The 14,882-nt window shown below is 42.4% G+C and overlaps 1 protein-coding gene across 3 annotated transcripts in view; it reads left to right on the top strand.

The window, feature by feature from the left end:
* Positions 1-8,922: 8,922 nt before the first annotated feature.
* PRDM1 (PR/SET domain 1) overlaps positions 8,923-14,882 on the top strand; it is a 29,133-nt gene continuing 23,173 nt past the window's right edge. The window contains exons 1-2 of one of the 3 annotated variants that reach the window (XM_064289298.1): positions 8,923-9,329; positions 10,895-11,134. In XM_064289298.1, coding sequence (XP_064145368.1) covers positions 9,288-9,329; positions 10,895-11,134 — 282 coding nt within the window. In that variant the 5' untranslated portion in view covers positions 8,923-9,287. Of the gene's footprint in view, positions 9,330-9,361; positions 10,630-10,894; positions 11,135-14,882 lie in introns of those variants that run through there. The other 2 variants (XM_003404317.4, XM_023543244.2) reach the window with 2 other exon arrangements.

Genomic DNA, 14,882 nt, shown 5'->3' on the forward strand with positions numbered 1-14,882 from the left:
TTGACTTCTGTGCTGCTGCTTTCCTTTTCAAATTTGGAAATTAAAAATGTTTCAAAGAGTGTTCAAAATTATAAGAATGAACATGGAAGTTTAATATGGATAACAATTTGAAGAATAATTTAGCACCTGTTTTTTTCATGCATAATGATATTTTGGAAAACTTTGCCTCTTCTAGGAATGGAGGAGCGTTATCATCCAGGAAACCTTTTCTTCAAGTTTGACAGAACTTGTCAACTAGTATTAATGTAAACTAGTTGTTAACAAAATAGAGATCAATAAAGGAAATAAATCTTTGTTTTGTTTAAATAAATTCTGGGTACAGCATCAAGACAATTGGGGTTATTTTTCTGCTGAGGCGAAAAGCTTTGGGGAGAACATTGAGTTAAGCAGTGAGGTACTTGCGATTAGTCCTTTCTTGCTGGGTAAATGTGTTTACTTTTTTCCACTGGTATTTATATTAGTTAATGTGTTGCACCAGATAAATCTACTTCCTGAGTCCCTCTTTCAGCTTGTTCTCCTCTCTTTGGAGCTGACAAATGGTTTGAGTTTGACACAGTTTATCAGTCGATCCCCTGCTGGGTGCTGCCAGTGCTTGGTCAGACAACCTCGAGAAAAGTGAGTTATCTGTGATATTTTGTTCCTACTTCCTCTAAAGGAGAGCACCTCCTCGCTCAGGGAGCTCAGGGAGCTCAGGGACAGATCGGATGGCTGTGAGCAGTTCTGCCTCCCGTAGCCCTTGTGTTTTCAGCCAGTAAAGTTTCCAGACAAACTGTTGTTTGTTGTAGGTTGCCCGTAGCAATTGTGAAAACTGCCTGGCTACGGGGCACTGTAAAATTGTATCAAATGTGATACAATTTTCAGTTTTTTTAGAAGTGCAAAGTTAAATGCATTTGGTTAGTGTTGTCATACCTCTGACACTGAAGACCATTGAAAGTGCCTTAAATTTGCCAAGTATTGAAAGAATTTGTCTCAAAGAAGGTTGCAATCCCAGAGACTGCCTCTATTGACAGGGACAAGACAACAAACAGATGCCTGCTTCATTTTCTACCAATGTTTCTAAATTTAACATTTATTCACACTAATGCAAAGGTGACAAACTTGAGTTAAACAGTGTGAAAGCCAAGAGTGGGTCAAGTGGGGTTTCTGGAATTTAAAGCTTTATTTTTTAAAAACTTTTTATTTATAAAACGTTTAAAAATACACAAAAGTAAAGATAATAGTATAATGCGCTCCATCACCCAGTTCCGCAATTAGCAATTCAAGACCTATGTTGTTTCATCTATTCTCCAACCCCATCCCTGCTGATTTTGAAGCAAATCCCAGAGAGCATATAATTTTACCTGTGAATATTTCAGTAAGTATGTCTGAAGTACAAGAATTTCTTTTAGAAACAACCAACAGCACATCATTGTTGTGTTGCTGGAATTGTTAATTTCAAAGCTTTATTTCTTAAAGGCAGATTACTATACCCTCATTAGACGACTGAGAGAAGGGTTGGAAAAGATGGCTCTATAAAGATTTTTTCACATTAAAAATACAAAAAAGGGGGTGGGGGAGAGAAGAAGAAAAAGAAATATTTACTTCAGGAGCCAACTGCAAAGCTGATTTTGCTCCTTCCCTGGATCCTGGGAAGAGCGCACACGCGTGTAGACAGGCCCCAAACTGGCATTTAAAGCTCAGTTGTTTAGATAGAATTATATCCTTTGGGGTGTTCAGGGAGAATGAATGCTTTACTCTAGCTGGTGGTGACAGCGTAATTAGTGAGACATCAGCTACAAATAGAATCACTGAGGCATATACTCTGCACACATAAGCACATGCAAGTTTGGCAGCTAGCAGGGATCTAGCAGTTGGATCTAAGTGTCCCGTGCCACTTGTTGAGCCTAACGCAAAGTACAGTTTAATCACTGGTGTGCTGCCGGTGATTAGCTGTTACCACGATTAGTGAGCCATCTGAGGCCCCAGAGTTATTGATTTGGACACAGCCTTCTGTTCTGCTTCCACCAGCATCCTTCCTTATCCTCCCCTCAAGCTATAAGAAAGAGGGGAGAAGTCGCAGAGGAAAAGGGGTCCAGATGGGAAGAAAATTGGGCTGAAAAGATCCTGTAGGAACTAGGTCAGGTACTTTGGAGATTAAAGTAGCTGCTTCATCACTGAATGCAGGAGCCAGGGACAAGTAGCATACAATTAGGAGGAATTAGCACAGCAACATGTAGCTTGGATTTATCAGCTTTAATTGTCTATTGTCAGGACAGAGCTCTCCTCCCCAGGATCATGGTGGCAGTCTACATCCTAATACTTTTAATGGACCTCCATTGTGGGATTACCTCTCCTAAAGAGGGTGCCTGTTCTTTTAAAAGGAGCTAGCTGCTGGGAACAGTTGCTTTCTCTGTGATTGGTCCCCATTCTAGAGTATCAAAGTGTTGCCCTACTGTTTCCAGAGGCGCACCTTAAAGGGGAAGATGCCTATTGATCTTTAACTTCTCTGCCCTCTTCCCCTTTGTATACTTTCAGAAAACAATGGGCTCTAGATGGAGACCTGATAAGCTAGGGCTGAGGGCTTCAGAATCTCCACACTATCTCCTCGTTAAAAGATTTCCTGCTTCATGCATTAGAGAGTTTTTCAAAAGATAAGGTGTCTATTAAATGAGGTTTTTCATTGTATTACCATTGCTGCCTTTTCCCTCCATCACCCCTCAACTGCCCAAGTGAAAAAAGAGACATATAAGGGGCCATTCACCTTCCTCCAAACCCAGGCACAGAATTGTTCTTCCTGTGTGTAGTTGAGCCGATTCTAGCTGACGAAGTAGAACTACCCCACAGGGTTTCCTAGGCTGTAATCTTTACGGGAGTAGCTTGCCCAGGTCTTTTCTCCCACAGAGCTGCTGATGGGTTCGACCCACTGACCTTTAGGTTCCAGCTGAGTGCTTTAACCATTGAACTGCCATGGCTCCTTAGGCACCGAATTTGGTAGGTTTAACTTTCTTTTACAAGTCCTTGGGTGGTGCAAAAGGTTGGAGGTTCTAGCTCACCCAGAAAGGCCTGGCGATCTACTTCTAAAAATTCAGCCATTGAAAACCGTATGGAGCTCAGTTCTATTCTGACACACATGGGGTCACCATGAGTCTGAATGGATTTGATGGCAACTGGTTGATTGTTTGATAATTTCTTTTAATGTCACCACTAGTGTAGCATTTAAAAGGTTCTACAGTAGGTTCCTTCTCTCCCCCTTTCCTACTCCACCTATGTCTTGGGCTCAAACAAAAAAATCTGATACTATTGAGTCAATTCTGACTAATGGTGATCCTACATGTTTCAGAGGAGAACTGCCCCCATCAGGTTTTCTTGGCTGTAATTTATACAGAAGCACATTGCCAGGCCTTTCTTACATGGTGCTTCTAGGTGGGTTTGAACTGCTGACCTTTAGGTTGTGCCATCCAGAACCTATCTTAGGCTCAATTACTGCTTCCTCATACTCAGGGATCCAATACAGGAATCTCAGCTGGAAATCCTGAGAGCCGAGTTCAGTCTTGCCCTCTCCCTGAGCAGCTGTGTGTTTCTGGGTTAGCCTCACCCAGGTTTGAAGTCATACATAACGTGCATGTATACGAAGGAAGTTCAACTTCCTAACCTCTGATCCTCAGGTCCCAGGACTGGATCTGTAGTTGTCAGCACCGGCCACACGAAATCCCCATTGGCGTGGACCTGTGAGGTTCTATCTGTCTTTAAAGAGATTAGTAAAATCTTACCTTTTTTTTTTTTTTCTTTTTCTTTGTTGGGGAGTTGAAATTACTTCATGATTAACCTTTATAATCCGTCTGTCTTCTCTACTATGTCATCCTGGCATAAAAATCAAACCTCTACAATCTTGAATCTTCCCTTAGAAAGGATGAGAAGAAATCTTCAATTCCATCTTTAATTTAAAAAAAAAAGAAAACTTTTCCCCCCTTCATCCCTTTTTTTTAACACTCTGTAGTTCCAGGGAAGCACGATGTGGCAGGCACACCCTTGGGGTCCTTTTTCCTGTTCAATGGCGGCTGCTCTTGCCCACTCTGACTCTCCTGCCCACCTTGAGACACTCCTGCCCCCCCTGACTCTTCTGTCTGCCCTGTCTCCCCTGCCCACTCTGACTCTCCTGCCCACCCTGAGACACTCCTGCCCGCCCTGTCTCTCCTGCCCACCCTGAGACACTCCTGCCCCCCCCCGACTGTACTGTCTGCCCTGTCTCCCCCGCCCACTCTGACTCTCCTGCCCGCCCTGAATCCCTTGCCCACCCTGACTCTCCAGGCCTCTGAGCTGCTCTTCCCTTTGCTCTTTCTGCTGCCCTCAGAGCTCCTCACACCTTTGTTTATACGCTGACTAGCCAGCCCCTCTTTAATCTTAATCTAGTAAAGCGTTCCTATCTACAGCCTTCCTTTTTATTTCCACCTTGCATCCTCCCTGCTTTCAATGAGTCCCCCCTCCTTTCACTGAAAGGTGAGAGAAGCAAACATCTGGCCACAGCCTTCCATTCTCATGTGTGGAAGCTATTCTTCCTCTTCCCCAAATGAAGACAAGAGGTAAGAGAAAGCCGAGTTTCAGCACGTACACCTGTCCTGTTTCTTCCCTATTTCTAGTCATGTTTTGCCATCTCTGTAGGGTTGCTATGAGTCGGAATCGACTCAATGGCCACTGGCTTAGTTTTGGTTTTTAAGTAGTTTAGTTTTATTCCACCAAATGTTAGATTAAGAAATGTCTTCTGGGTTCGGCAATTCTCTTCCTCTCCATGTCTGTCCCCACAGCCCTTTCAGAGAGAAAAATTGGTCTCATTTCTGAATCCTTGTCTGAAAGAAGAACATCATTAGGAAGACAAACAAACATTGAATACCCACCTTGGTTTCCACAGAGGTCATATGGGAATGATTGTTATTGCTATTGTTATTTATTAAGTTGCTGGATGTCAAAACTAAATGAATAATTTAAAAATATAACATATAAATGATTAGATAAGAACACAACTGTCTGTCCAAAGGGAAGCCTAAAAAAGATACGTGTGTGATTCTGTAAATACCTCAGAAATTTTGTGTTTTATGAAGTCCTGTGCAAGCCGCTTATCATATCTTCTTTCCTAAGGAGGCAGAGGAAGCTATACTTTTGTTCTTCAATGTGCTTAATTTTCGTTTCCCTTAATTTTTTTTTTTTTTTTATTCAGGAAGTCCAAACACTGACCTCATTTTAAAATATCCACAGGGCACTAGGATCACTATCCCAAAGATTAGGCCCTGAGTAGATTTGCCCAAAGAGCTAGGGAGGTGAGCTGTGTCACGAGAAGGAGGGCTTGTGCTATTTTTAAATTGATTTAACACATCATTGAAATATATTATGCACATATCATAGCAGTGACACACACGCTGCATTGTAACACAGCATATGTCATACATACATTCTCTCTCACTCATACACACATACTTGCTCTTCTTGTCCAGCTTTAAAAGAGGAAGGCAGCCGGAAAGCCGAGCCCAGTGATTTGAGTTGAAAAGGCTGTTAAAGTTTAAAAACCAAATGGCCCTCTAGTTCTCAGCCTGGCTTTGAGACATGTGGGAGGGCTTCAAAGGCACGGTGCGGTGCCCCTCTTTCAGAGCTCAGCCTTGCAGTTGGTCCCCAAATGTTTACCAGCATGAAGATGCCTAACTTACAGGAAGTGGGAAATGGGTGTGGGGGGTGAGGGTGGGTGGGTGGGTTGGGAGTGGGGAGAAGAGGGTGGGGGGTGTTCTCTTGATGTGGTTAGTCTGTCATTGACCTTGTTTGGGTATAGCAGGAGTTGAATTAGAAAATGAGACCATGTTTCATCTTGGGCATATTTCATCCCATTTTTTACTTTCCTTAGGGGAAAATTTTTTTCCCCAGGTAGAATCAGGTCTCCTCAGTTTCTCTTCATTCTACAATAGTCCATTCTCCATACAGCCATCTGGCTTCCTACACTGTATTTCCTAAACCACCCTAGCACTGGGCGTCAAAGCTACCCCAGTAGCTGAAACCAAATAACAACAGCTTGTTGAGCTGTTGTGGTGATACCATCAGAGCGAATAGTTTGGGATTTCTGAGAACTATTTGGATCATTTATGATTTGCTGCCAAACAGAACTCTGCCTGAGAAATGCTGATTAATAAAGGTAAATGAGGTTTTTTTGGTGTTCTAACGGGGAGGCTAAGAATATAATGACCAACAATGCACCAAGTTACTACTAAGAAATAAACATTTTAAGACTTAAGAGTCCAGACAGCTGCAGCCTCAGATAGCTCTCTCTGCACAGCTGTACAACTAACAACGTCTCCCCGCTTTAGTCAACGTTCTAAGTGTGCGAGGCTTGGGCCTTCTGGAAGGGGTGAAGTCCAGAAGGTCAGGCTCCCCCCACCACCTGCTTTTCACCCCTTAACCTTCTTTTTATTGGACAATATCTAAACATTATAATAAACCAAAAACCAAACCAGCTGGTTCGGGTTGATTCCGACCCATGGTGACCCCACACGATGCAGAGTAAGACTGTGCTCCATTAGGTTTTCAAAGCTGTGACCTTTCAAAAGTAGATTTCCAGGTCTTTCTTCCAAGGAGCCTCTGGGTAGGTTAGGATCAGCCTGCCTTTCAGTTAGTAGTCGAGCACTGAACAGTTTGTGCCACTCGGGAATTCCAAATATTATAAGAGGAACATGTTAGGAACATGTTTTCTCTTATTATGAAGCATGCTTCCTTTCCTTTCTTTCTCTTGAAATTATATTATTTTCTATATCTGACCTCTTTAATCATAGTCAGAAAGCTGGTTTGGTTTGGAGTTTTTTGGTCTTATTTTGAGACAAGCGTACATTTGAAAGATTTTATATTCCCCCACTTGGTGTCTCAGAATTTACTTTCCTTACAGTTCCGCTCATGGCCTTGTCCAGCTCAGCCAGAACACCTGGAACTAATTTTAGGGTTGCCTGGATAACCCCCACACTGGTATTTGAAGTTTGCGTCCTCCCTAGACTCAAACCCATTTCACCACCTCTGAAGGTGAGTGCAGGCTGATATTAATTAACAGTGAGCTGATTCACTGGCATCTTCCAGTCATTAAAATAAATATTTGACTAAAATAGCCCTCTTCCCTTCAGATATCACGGTTTTGCCTCTTCCCTCACTCCATCATGGTTGACTCACTGGCACTTTCATGGTGTACGTGGCCTAAGAGCAGATTTGGATTGTAAAAGGGAAGTGAAATACTCTTTAACATCTGCAAGCGAGACTGTTTGAACAGCAGGCCGGCCTTCAGTATGACTGCGTTGTTTTTGTGTCCATTGTGGCGCTGACTCAGCACCAGCTAATAAACCCTCTCTAGAAGGTTGGATTTCTCTTGTTTAATTATCATCTTGGAGCTCTCTGAGAACACTTTTAGGGATTATGCATTCAGTGTTATACCCCCAGCGCCCATGCCATCTGAAGTCTTGTTTTCTCTTGGTGCTAGCGTCCCTTCTGGCATAACATGCAATAACAGGTGGACCAGGCAGCTAGCGGGCTGTGTGTGTTGTTACTCATGGCCCCTGGTGGGAATTGAATTGTTCTATACTTCAGAGATTGTCTCTGTTTTTTATACTTCAGAGATTGTAGTAAGACTAGACCCAGATATCACTTCCTGGAAATAATCTTTTATCTCCTACTCCCCCTCCTGCCAAAAAAAAAAAAAAGAGAGAATCCAGAAAAGTTTCTTAAGAAAGGAAGAAGAAATTTAAAAAATAAGCAAACATATTTTTACGATTGTGAGTGGGGTTTTTGTTTTGCTTTGCATTGTTTCTTCCTGTAACCAAATACTCAAATGCCCACTTCATTGTATGACTAAGTTGGTATCATTAGGTTGGGAATGGGTGTGTGTATGTGGGGGTGGGTGTGTGTGGGGGTGGGTGTGTATGCACACGTGTATTTAAAATGTTAGAAAAGACATTGCAGCCTAAGGTGGAAGGAAAGATGGTTTTCAAAACAACTGCATATATGAGGTAAGCAGGAAAAGTTGGAGACTTGTTTTCAGTGATCTAAATAGGAATTGTAATGGGGTGCTGGCTATAAATGGACCCTTTGCATCATTGTTTCTCTGAATTAGAAGATCCCTTGCTGAAGGCACAAGACCATTGAAGGAAGTAAAGCATCTGGTTTGTTTTGTAATGAGAAGCAGGAATGCAAGGTCCATGCTCTTAATAATAAACAAACAGGACATTGTATGCCATCATCACAGGATGTCCTTCCTTCCAACAGAGGACTGACTGGGCTGGAGGAAAAGCCTGATGGGTCTCAGAGCCCAATAATTACTGCCTCTGACCACCTTCTACTTGTAGTGATCAGTTCAATATTCTCTCCTTGACTGTGAAATAATTACTGCACCCAGTTTACTTACACAGGCCTCTGAAGTCTGACTGTGGACTGTGAGAGGAAAGGCAAAGTAATTTCAATCTGTAAGACTATAGCGTTTTCCTATTCCCCTGTTTACTACATATTTCAAAGAGGGAAGTTAGTTTCGCCAAATTCGAGTGAATTTAGTTAGCAGGAGAAATAGAATCTTACAAGTTTTGGGGAAACATGTATTTCATAGACAATAGCCTGAGCCCTAGACAGCTACATTTGATTAAATTAGATGCAAAAATATTTTAATTTGTTCTCCCCAAGTATGATCTTGTATAATCTGTACCTGGGAATTTCAATTGAGGGATTACAAAATTTTTAGGTAATTTTTTTTTTTTCTTTAAAGAATGAGCACCCCTTACTAAGCCGCAGGAAGGAGGGCAGTCTGGTGCATTTAGAATACAGTACAGCTCAAGTAAACGTTGAGGTTAAGCGCCTTCAAAGGGAAGTAGGAAGATTCCAGGAAAATGTTGAAATCCACATTAATAATGAGAGGAAGCTCAGCGGCTCACAACTGGGGGGAAAGCCCTGGGCTCGGCTCCGCGCGGCTCCGCCGAGTCCAGGTGAGGCCACGCCCCCACTTCAGGCAGCTGGTAGGAGTGAATCAGACGGCGAGTGGCTAATCTGCAGCAGGGAGGGGAAAGAGCCGCCGGTCTGGTTAACACGGGCTGAAAGTGCTGCTGTGACACTCGGCCCTCCAGTGTTGCGGAGAGGCAAGAGCAGCGCGCGGCACCTGTCCGCCGAGAGCCAGAGCCGGCGCCCGGGCGGGCGGGCGGGCGGCCGTAGAAAAGGAGGGACAGCCGAGGTGCGCCTCAGACCTGCTCAGCCCGGCGACAGGACGCGGGAAGCAATGTGGACTGTGTAGAGATGAGCGAGACTTATCTCCGATGTTGGATTTGTGCTTGGAAAAACGTGTGGGTACGAGCTCGGTAAGGAACTTGATTTTATTTTTATTGTGAAATTGATCTGAAAACTTTTTTTTTTTTTTGGCTATCCTAGTCGCAGTAGAAACAAATGCTTCTGCTTTACTGCGCTTAGTGCTGTCCAACAACATTTATAAGACTTTTTCCTTATGAATCATTAACCCTTTCAGTTCTAGGCATAATTGTCAATTCATTGAAATTTCGGTTCCCCCCCCCCCCACTCCCATCAAAGAAAGTAAATATTCTGGGTTGGCTTAGTTTTTAAATCTTGCTTTTAAAGGAGAAAACATTTATTTAAGATCATGACTGTACACGTAGGAAATAATAAATAATAATAGGCAAGTTTGTTGAAATTTTAACTGAAGAAAAAACAACTTTGCATCTGATATTTTTTTAAAGAGTGTCCTATGTAGGGAAGAGGTGGAAGAATATAAAAGCCACCTTGAAGGACTTCCAGAGTGTTATGTTTACATTCTAACAAGTCCATGTTCTTACCTGGAAATGATACTTGTATTCCTACTTGTTACCAGATATGTATATGAATGGGAAAACATCACAGAAGGTGATCTTTTTTCTCTTTGGAAAGCACTTTTCCTGAGTGCGAGGGAGAAAATGCGGGAATATCCTTATCAGTTTTCAAGTGGAAGTGGAGCTTGTGCTCTGAGCCTTCTAGATTTGTCACAACTTTAGTTACAGTAAACTGTAGCACATCCGTGACTTCTGGGAATTCGTATACTTTCAGATTTAAATGGAAAGTGCTATTTGTAGCCAAGGGCTCCTCAAGGAATTCTCTCAAAGGAATTCTATTGAACAGTTTTATGTTTTGTTTTTGCTTTTTCAATTTGGTGTGAGATACCCACCAGCCAATGGAAACTGCAAGCTGTTTCCCCCCTTCACCCATTTCTCCTCTGAATGTTCCTCTGGACCAAGATTTCTGAAAGGCCGTGGCTCAGTGATGCTGGCAGGATGTAGTCCTTTTCAGCCTTCCATGTGTGAGGATGAAAGAGAGAGCACAGCAGAAGGGGGGGGGGGGCAGGTTGTTTTGAAAGTTGTTTTGTGTTGGGAGCTGGTGGGAAAGTTCAGTCTTCCCCATTTGGAAAAGGCAGGCTGGGTTCCGCTCCTGCATCACACGCGCTTTCCATTTTTAGCTTCATTCAGAGGCAGACAGAGCTCCTTCCTCTTCCTCTCCTTGTTTGTGACACTTTTCTGAGGCAGCGTTTCCACAACGCTGAGGGTCTGGCGGCCATGACCCCAGGCGTTCTTGGACACAGGACTGAGCGCCCATAACATTTCTCTGCTGTGAGAGGTAAAGCCAGGGATTCTTTGGAGGTGGTTTTTTTCCCTCCGAGGAGGTTGCCACTTTTTTTAAAAAAAAACTAAGAGTGGCATTTAAAAACCTTGCCTCTTCAAGGCAGTCTACTTTATACGGCATTTTGGCTTACTCAACTGTCCAAGCACTCTGCATCTGCTTTTAAAGTCTTCAGACTACTGTATTAGTCATAGCCTCTCGGAGGGAGCCACAGAAACGGCAGGACAATGGGGATTAAAGGCCTTTTTCCCTTCTCTTCCAGGCTGCCCCAAAGTGTAGCTCCAGCGCTGTAAGGATTCAAGGGTTGGCAGAGGGGACCATGAAAATGGACATGGAGGATGTGGATATGACTCTGTGGACAGAGGCTGAGTTTGAAGAGAAGTGTACATACATCGTGAACGACCACTCCTGGGATTCTGGCATCGACGGAGGGACTTCAGTTCAGGCAGAGGCATCCTTGCCAAGGAATCTGCTTTTCAAATATGCCACCAACAGCAACGAGGTAAGTCTCTGATTTTTTGCCAGTATAGATTGTCACCTGATGCCAAATCTCCCTACTTACCCTTGACGTCTATCTGTGAGAATCTCTAAGTATCAGTAAATAATTGATCATTCAATTCACTTCCCTCATTGCTTTCTCTTTCCCTAAGCTAATTCTGTCTTATTTCTGCCAGCCACCAACTCTTCCATACTAATTAGTGAACGGTTAAATCTTTTGGCAAGTTGACATGTCGACTTGCAGCATGGAGTAGGTGATGGGGTGGGTGAATCGTCAGTGAGCTCAGGGAAAGTAGCTAGCTGCCCTGGACCCACTGGCCTGAGTACCTCTCTTGTTCAATAGCTTTTGAGGAGGAAAACTTTTTCTTAGAAAAAGAGTTTTTAATATTTCTTTTGTCTCCCTTTGCTCATCAGATGGCTTTATTATTTTAACGAGCTGGCTTTATTAGCTGGGTTTCTAAAATTATTCTCAAAACCTTGACGTGTTTATGAATTGGAGTGAGGGTATAAACCGAGAAGAGGTTCATGTAAAAAGTGTCCTCACTTAGGATGACTTAAGAGCTAACCACTGTTTATCTGTGGCAGCTCCTTGGCTCTGGCTGGGCTGGCAAACCGATTCCTTAGTGGCCTCTGAAGTGGGTACACTCTTTGTTGTTTCAAAGAGGCTGAAAACCCGAGCTTGGAATGAGCAACTGTTTTGTGTTTACGCTTTTATAGAACGATTATAGCTAGGCGTGATGTTTAGCTGTGAAATAGCTTGCAGAACCACTTCTTGTTTTGAGAATTCGGCTACTGTAGTTGCTCTCACCAGTTTGCACCAATTGACCCCTCTACTGACTTCCCACCACCACCACAGATCACTGTCACTGCATTCAGAAAGTAGTGAAAAGGGGACCCTTTGCAGGAATCCAGAGGTTGCAACTGGGACTATTTATTACAACCACGTCAAATCACTTTCCCCCTTCCCTAAGGAACAGCATTTGAAGGAGTTGAGAGCCTGTTTGGGAAAAGCTTTGTCTCTTTCCTGTTTGTGTCTGAGTTCAGTGTTTTTGGTGAGGGGGAGACACAGCTGTCTAAAATTAAATAGAGCCACTCTGCTTTGAGTTTCATTAAAGCTTAACCTTTTTTTTTTTTTTTTTTGCTGCTAGGAGGGTGGAGGTAGATTTTATAAAGGGCAAAATTTAAATTGTAGTTTTACGTTAATGTTACCAAAAATTTAACCCCAGAGGTCAGCCTTAATTATACCTCTTACTGAAAGTCACGCTCTTCTCAATAGAAAGTCTTGTAATATATGGCCCCTGGAATCAATGTTGGATTTGTTTTTTGGGTATTTAAGGTTTGGCTGTGGCTTTAAAAGGTGGTGTGTGTTTTTTCCCATATCAAAATTGACCAAATACTGGTTTGTTCCCAGGATTAATTTGTACTGTGCTGCCCTGTCCAGCTCATTGGGACTGAAATAAAGATCTCCATTCTGTGGGTCATCTTTGCCTCTTAATTCTGTAATATCCTTGTTCTCAGTTCAGCTCTGAGCTTAAGAGTTTTTCAGTTTCCATCATTATACGTAGAATTATAGCTAAGTCAAGGAATGTTCTTAGATCATTTAGTTCAAGGCATATTGTTAAGAGCCAGAGTCAGGACTGGGAGCACAAAGTTCGTCTGATTTCCTCAGGCAGTGCTTTTTGATTATGCTACACTGGCCCCTCTTGGTGTCACTGTGGTTTTATTTATCATCTTAACATATTTCAGAGTGATACTTTATTAAGCTTATTTGTACTTTTCTCTGAACTTGTAACTCTATATTTCAGTATGTTAAGCAACCAAAAAACATTCGGTGCCCATGTTCTTAAAGAAGGAATCCTTCAAAACTAACCTAGGAGTTCCGGATTCTCTGACCCTATTTTCCCATATTTTCTTAACTGAATCTTTTGAATAAGACAGTATGTTTTCAGTCTCTAATCATAAAAGCAACCAGGAAACAACCTTGTTTGCAATATTGCTTTAAGCTTATTACTCTGGAATTTGTACCTGTTTTTCTGTTTCTCCCTCCTTCCTTTTTGAACTTTGGGAAAGGACAGCTCCCTTTAAGCGGTTGAAAGAGATGGTGAGGTTGAACTACTTAGGGTATGATAGCTGCAAACCAGTTCCAGAGCAGAAACCTTTAGGGTTGATGAAATGTTTACATTATCATTATTCAGTTAGCCCTTTAAGTCCCACGAGCTGTGGAAATAGGAAAAAAAGCCTTTTTACATGTAGTTTTTATCTGACTGATTTATCTTACCCTCCCTGAAATAGCAGGAGATGTTACATTATGTACCGTTCTGCTGACATACTGGGGATTTTTTTTTTTAACAAGATCATTTTTCATTATGAATTTGCGCTATGTGTCAGCACCTTTTTTTTTTTTTTTGGCTTAAAAACAAAACATACAAACTATATTTCTGATCTTCGGCCTCATTTTTAGATTTGGTTTAGAATCGTTTTGCACCTTTAATGAAGCTGTTCTTACTTCCTATTTCCAGAACCCAAACCAAAGATAGACATACTATTCAAAACTTTTTAAAACTGATGGGTTATTCTTTTATGGGGTTTTTCCCCTTGTCCTCCTGAAATAATCTTCTATGAACACTTGAATGCAGAAAAAATCGATTTAGACATTAATGTTTTAGAAGCAGGAGCCTGTACCAGTTTCTGCTGTCAGTGGAGGTCACTTGTATTCAACAGGCGCTGTGGCTCTGACTCTGACCTCCCAATGTCGGGTGGTGATAAACATCAGACTGATCACGGGGACCCACTCAATGTCCATTTTGATTGAGGCCCATTATTAACTCGAGCCATCTGTAAAAAGTATCTCGCCATAACATGCAATTCTCTCTTCTTCATACTGCCTTTTATTTGAGAGATGATGTATTACTACGTTTCCTTTATATAAAGATAATTAAGGAGGAAACCTTGCAAAAAATCTCTGTTCACTCCACCCCTTTAAAAAAAAAAAAATGGGGCAAATTGCAGGCTGAAGGCCTTGGTCCACTACAGAGTGTCAGTCATCTCAATGCAAATATCCTTATATTCAAAACAGAATTTTAATGGAATGAGTCACTTTTACAGGGTGGAGTTAGGGGAAGGGGAGAGATAGCTAGTAATTAAAATGATCTTGATGTAATTTGGGGTGAGGATGCTCATACCACATTAGGCCTGGACAATGTTTGTGCTTAAAACCCACTGCTGCGGGGTTGTTTGTTTGCATACTTCCTAAAGGAAGAATTTACTTTAATAAAAAAAAAAAATTCTCCTTGCTATGGGACTTTCATTCAGCACCCCATTCGATCCATCCTAAGCTGTAAAATTGACTTCATTTTGTAAAAAATGAAAACGAGCCCAGTAAGCCCTGTTTTTGTCTGAAAGCTGCGGATGTCTAGGTGTCTCTGTAACTGAGGCCACTGACAGAGACAGATCTGCCCAAGTGGCGGCAGGGTCGGCTCTGCACATAAAGCATGGCGTGGAAGGGCTTCTGTGGGGGTAGGTGAAACAAGGAAGTGTTGAAGCCCAGTGTCCTCGAACTGTTTATAGAAGGCACACAGCAGCCTGTCCCCAGCAGTAATTCTTTTAGGACCCTGGTCAGTTCCAGTGAAGTTTCCTTCCAGAGTTAGGTGAACACATTCATAATTAGTCTTTTTAGCACTGTGAAACGCAAGGCACTCACCAGGTTCCTTTATAACATTAGCTTGCTCCAGTGGTAGAGGGTTGTCAGCAGT

Source organism: Loxodonta africana, chromosome 1 (assembly GCF_030014295.1).
Source record: "Loxodonta africana isolate mLoxAfr1 chromosome 1, mLoxAfr1.hap2, whole genome shotgun sequence".
Classification (NCBI taxonomy): Eukaryota; Metazoa; Chordata; class Mammalia; order Proboscidea; family Elephantidae; genus Loxodonta; species Loxodonta africana.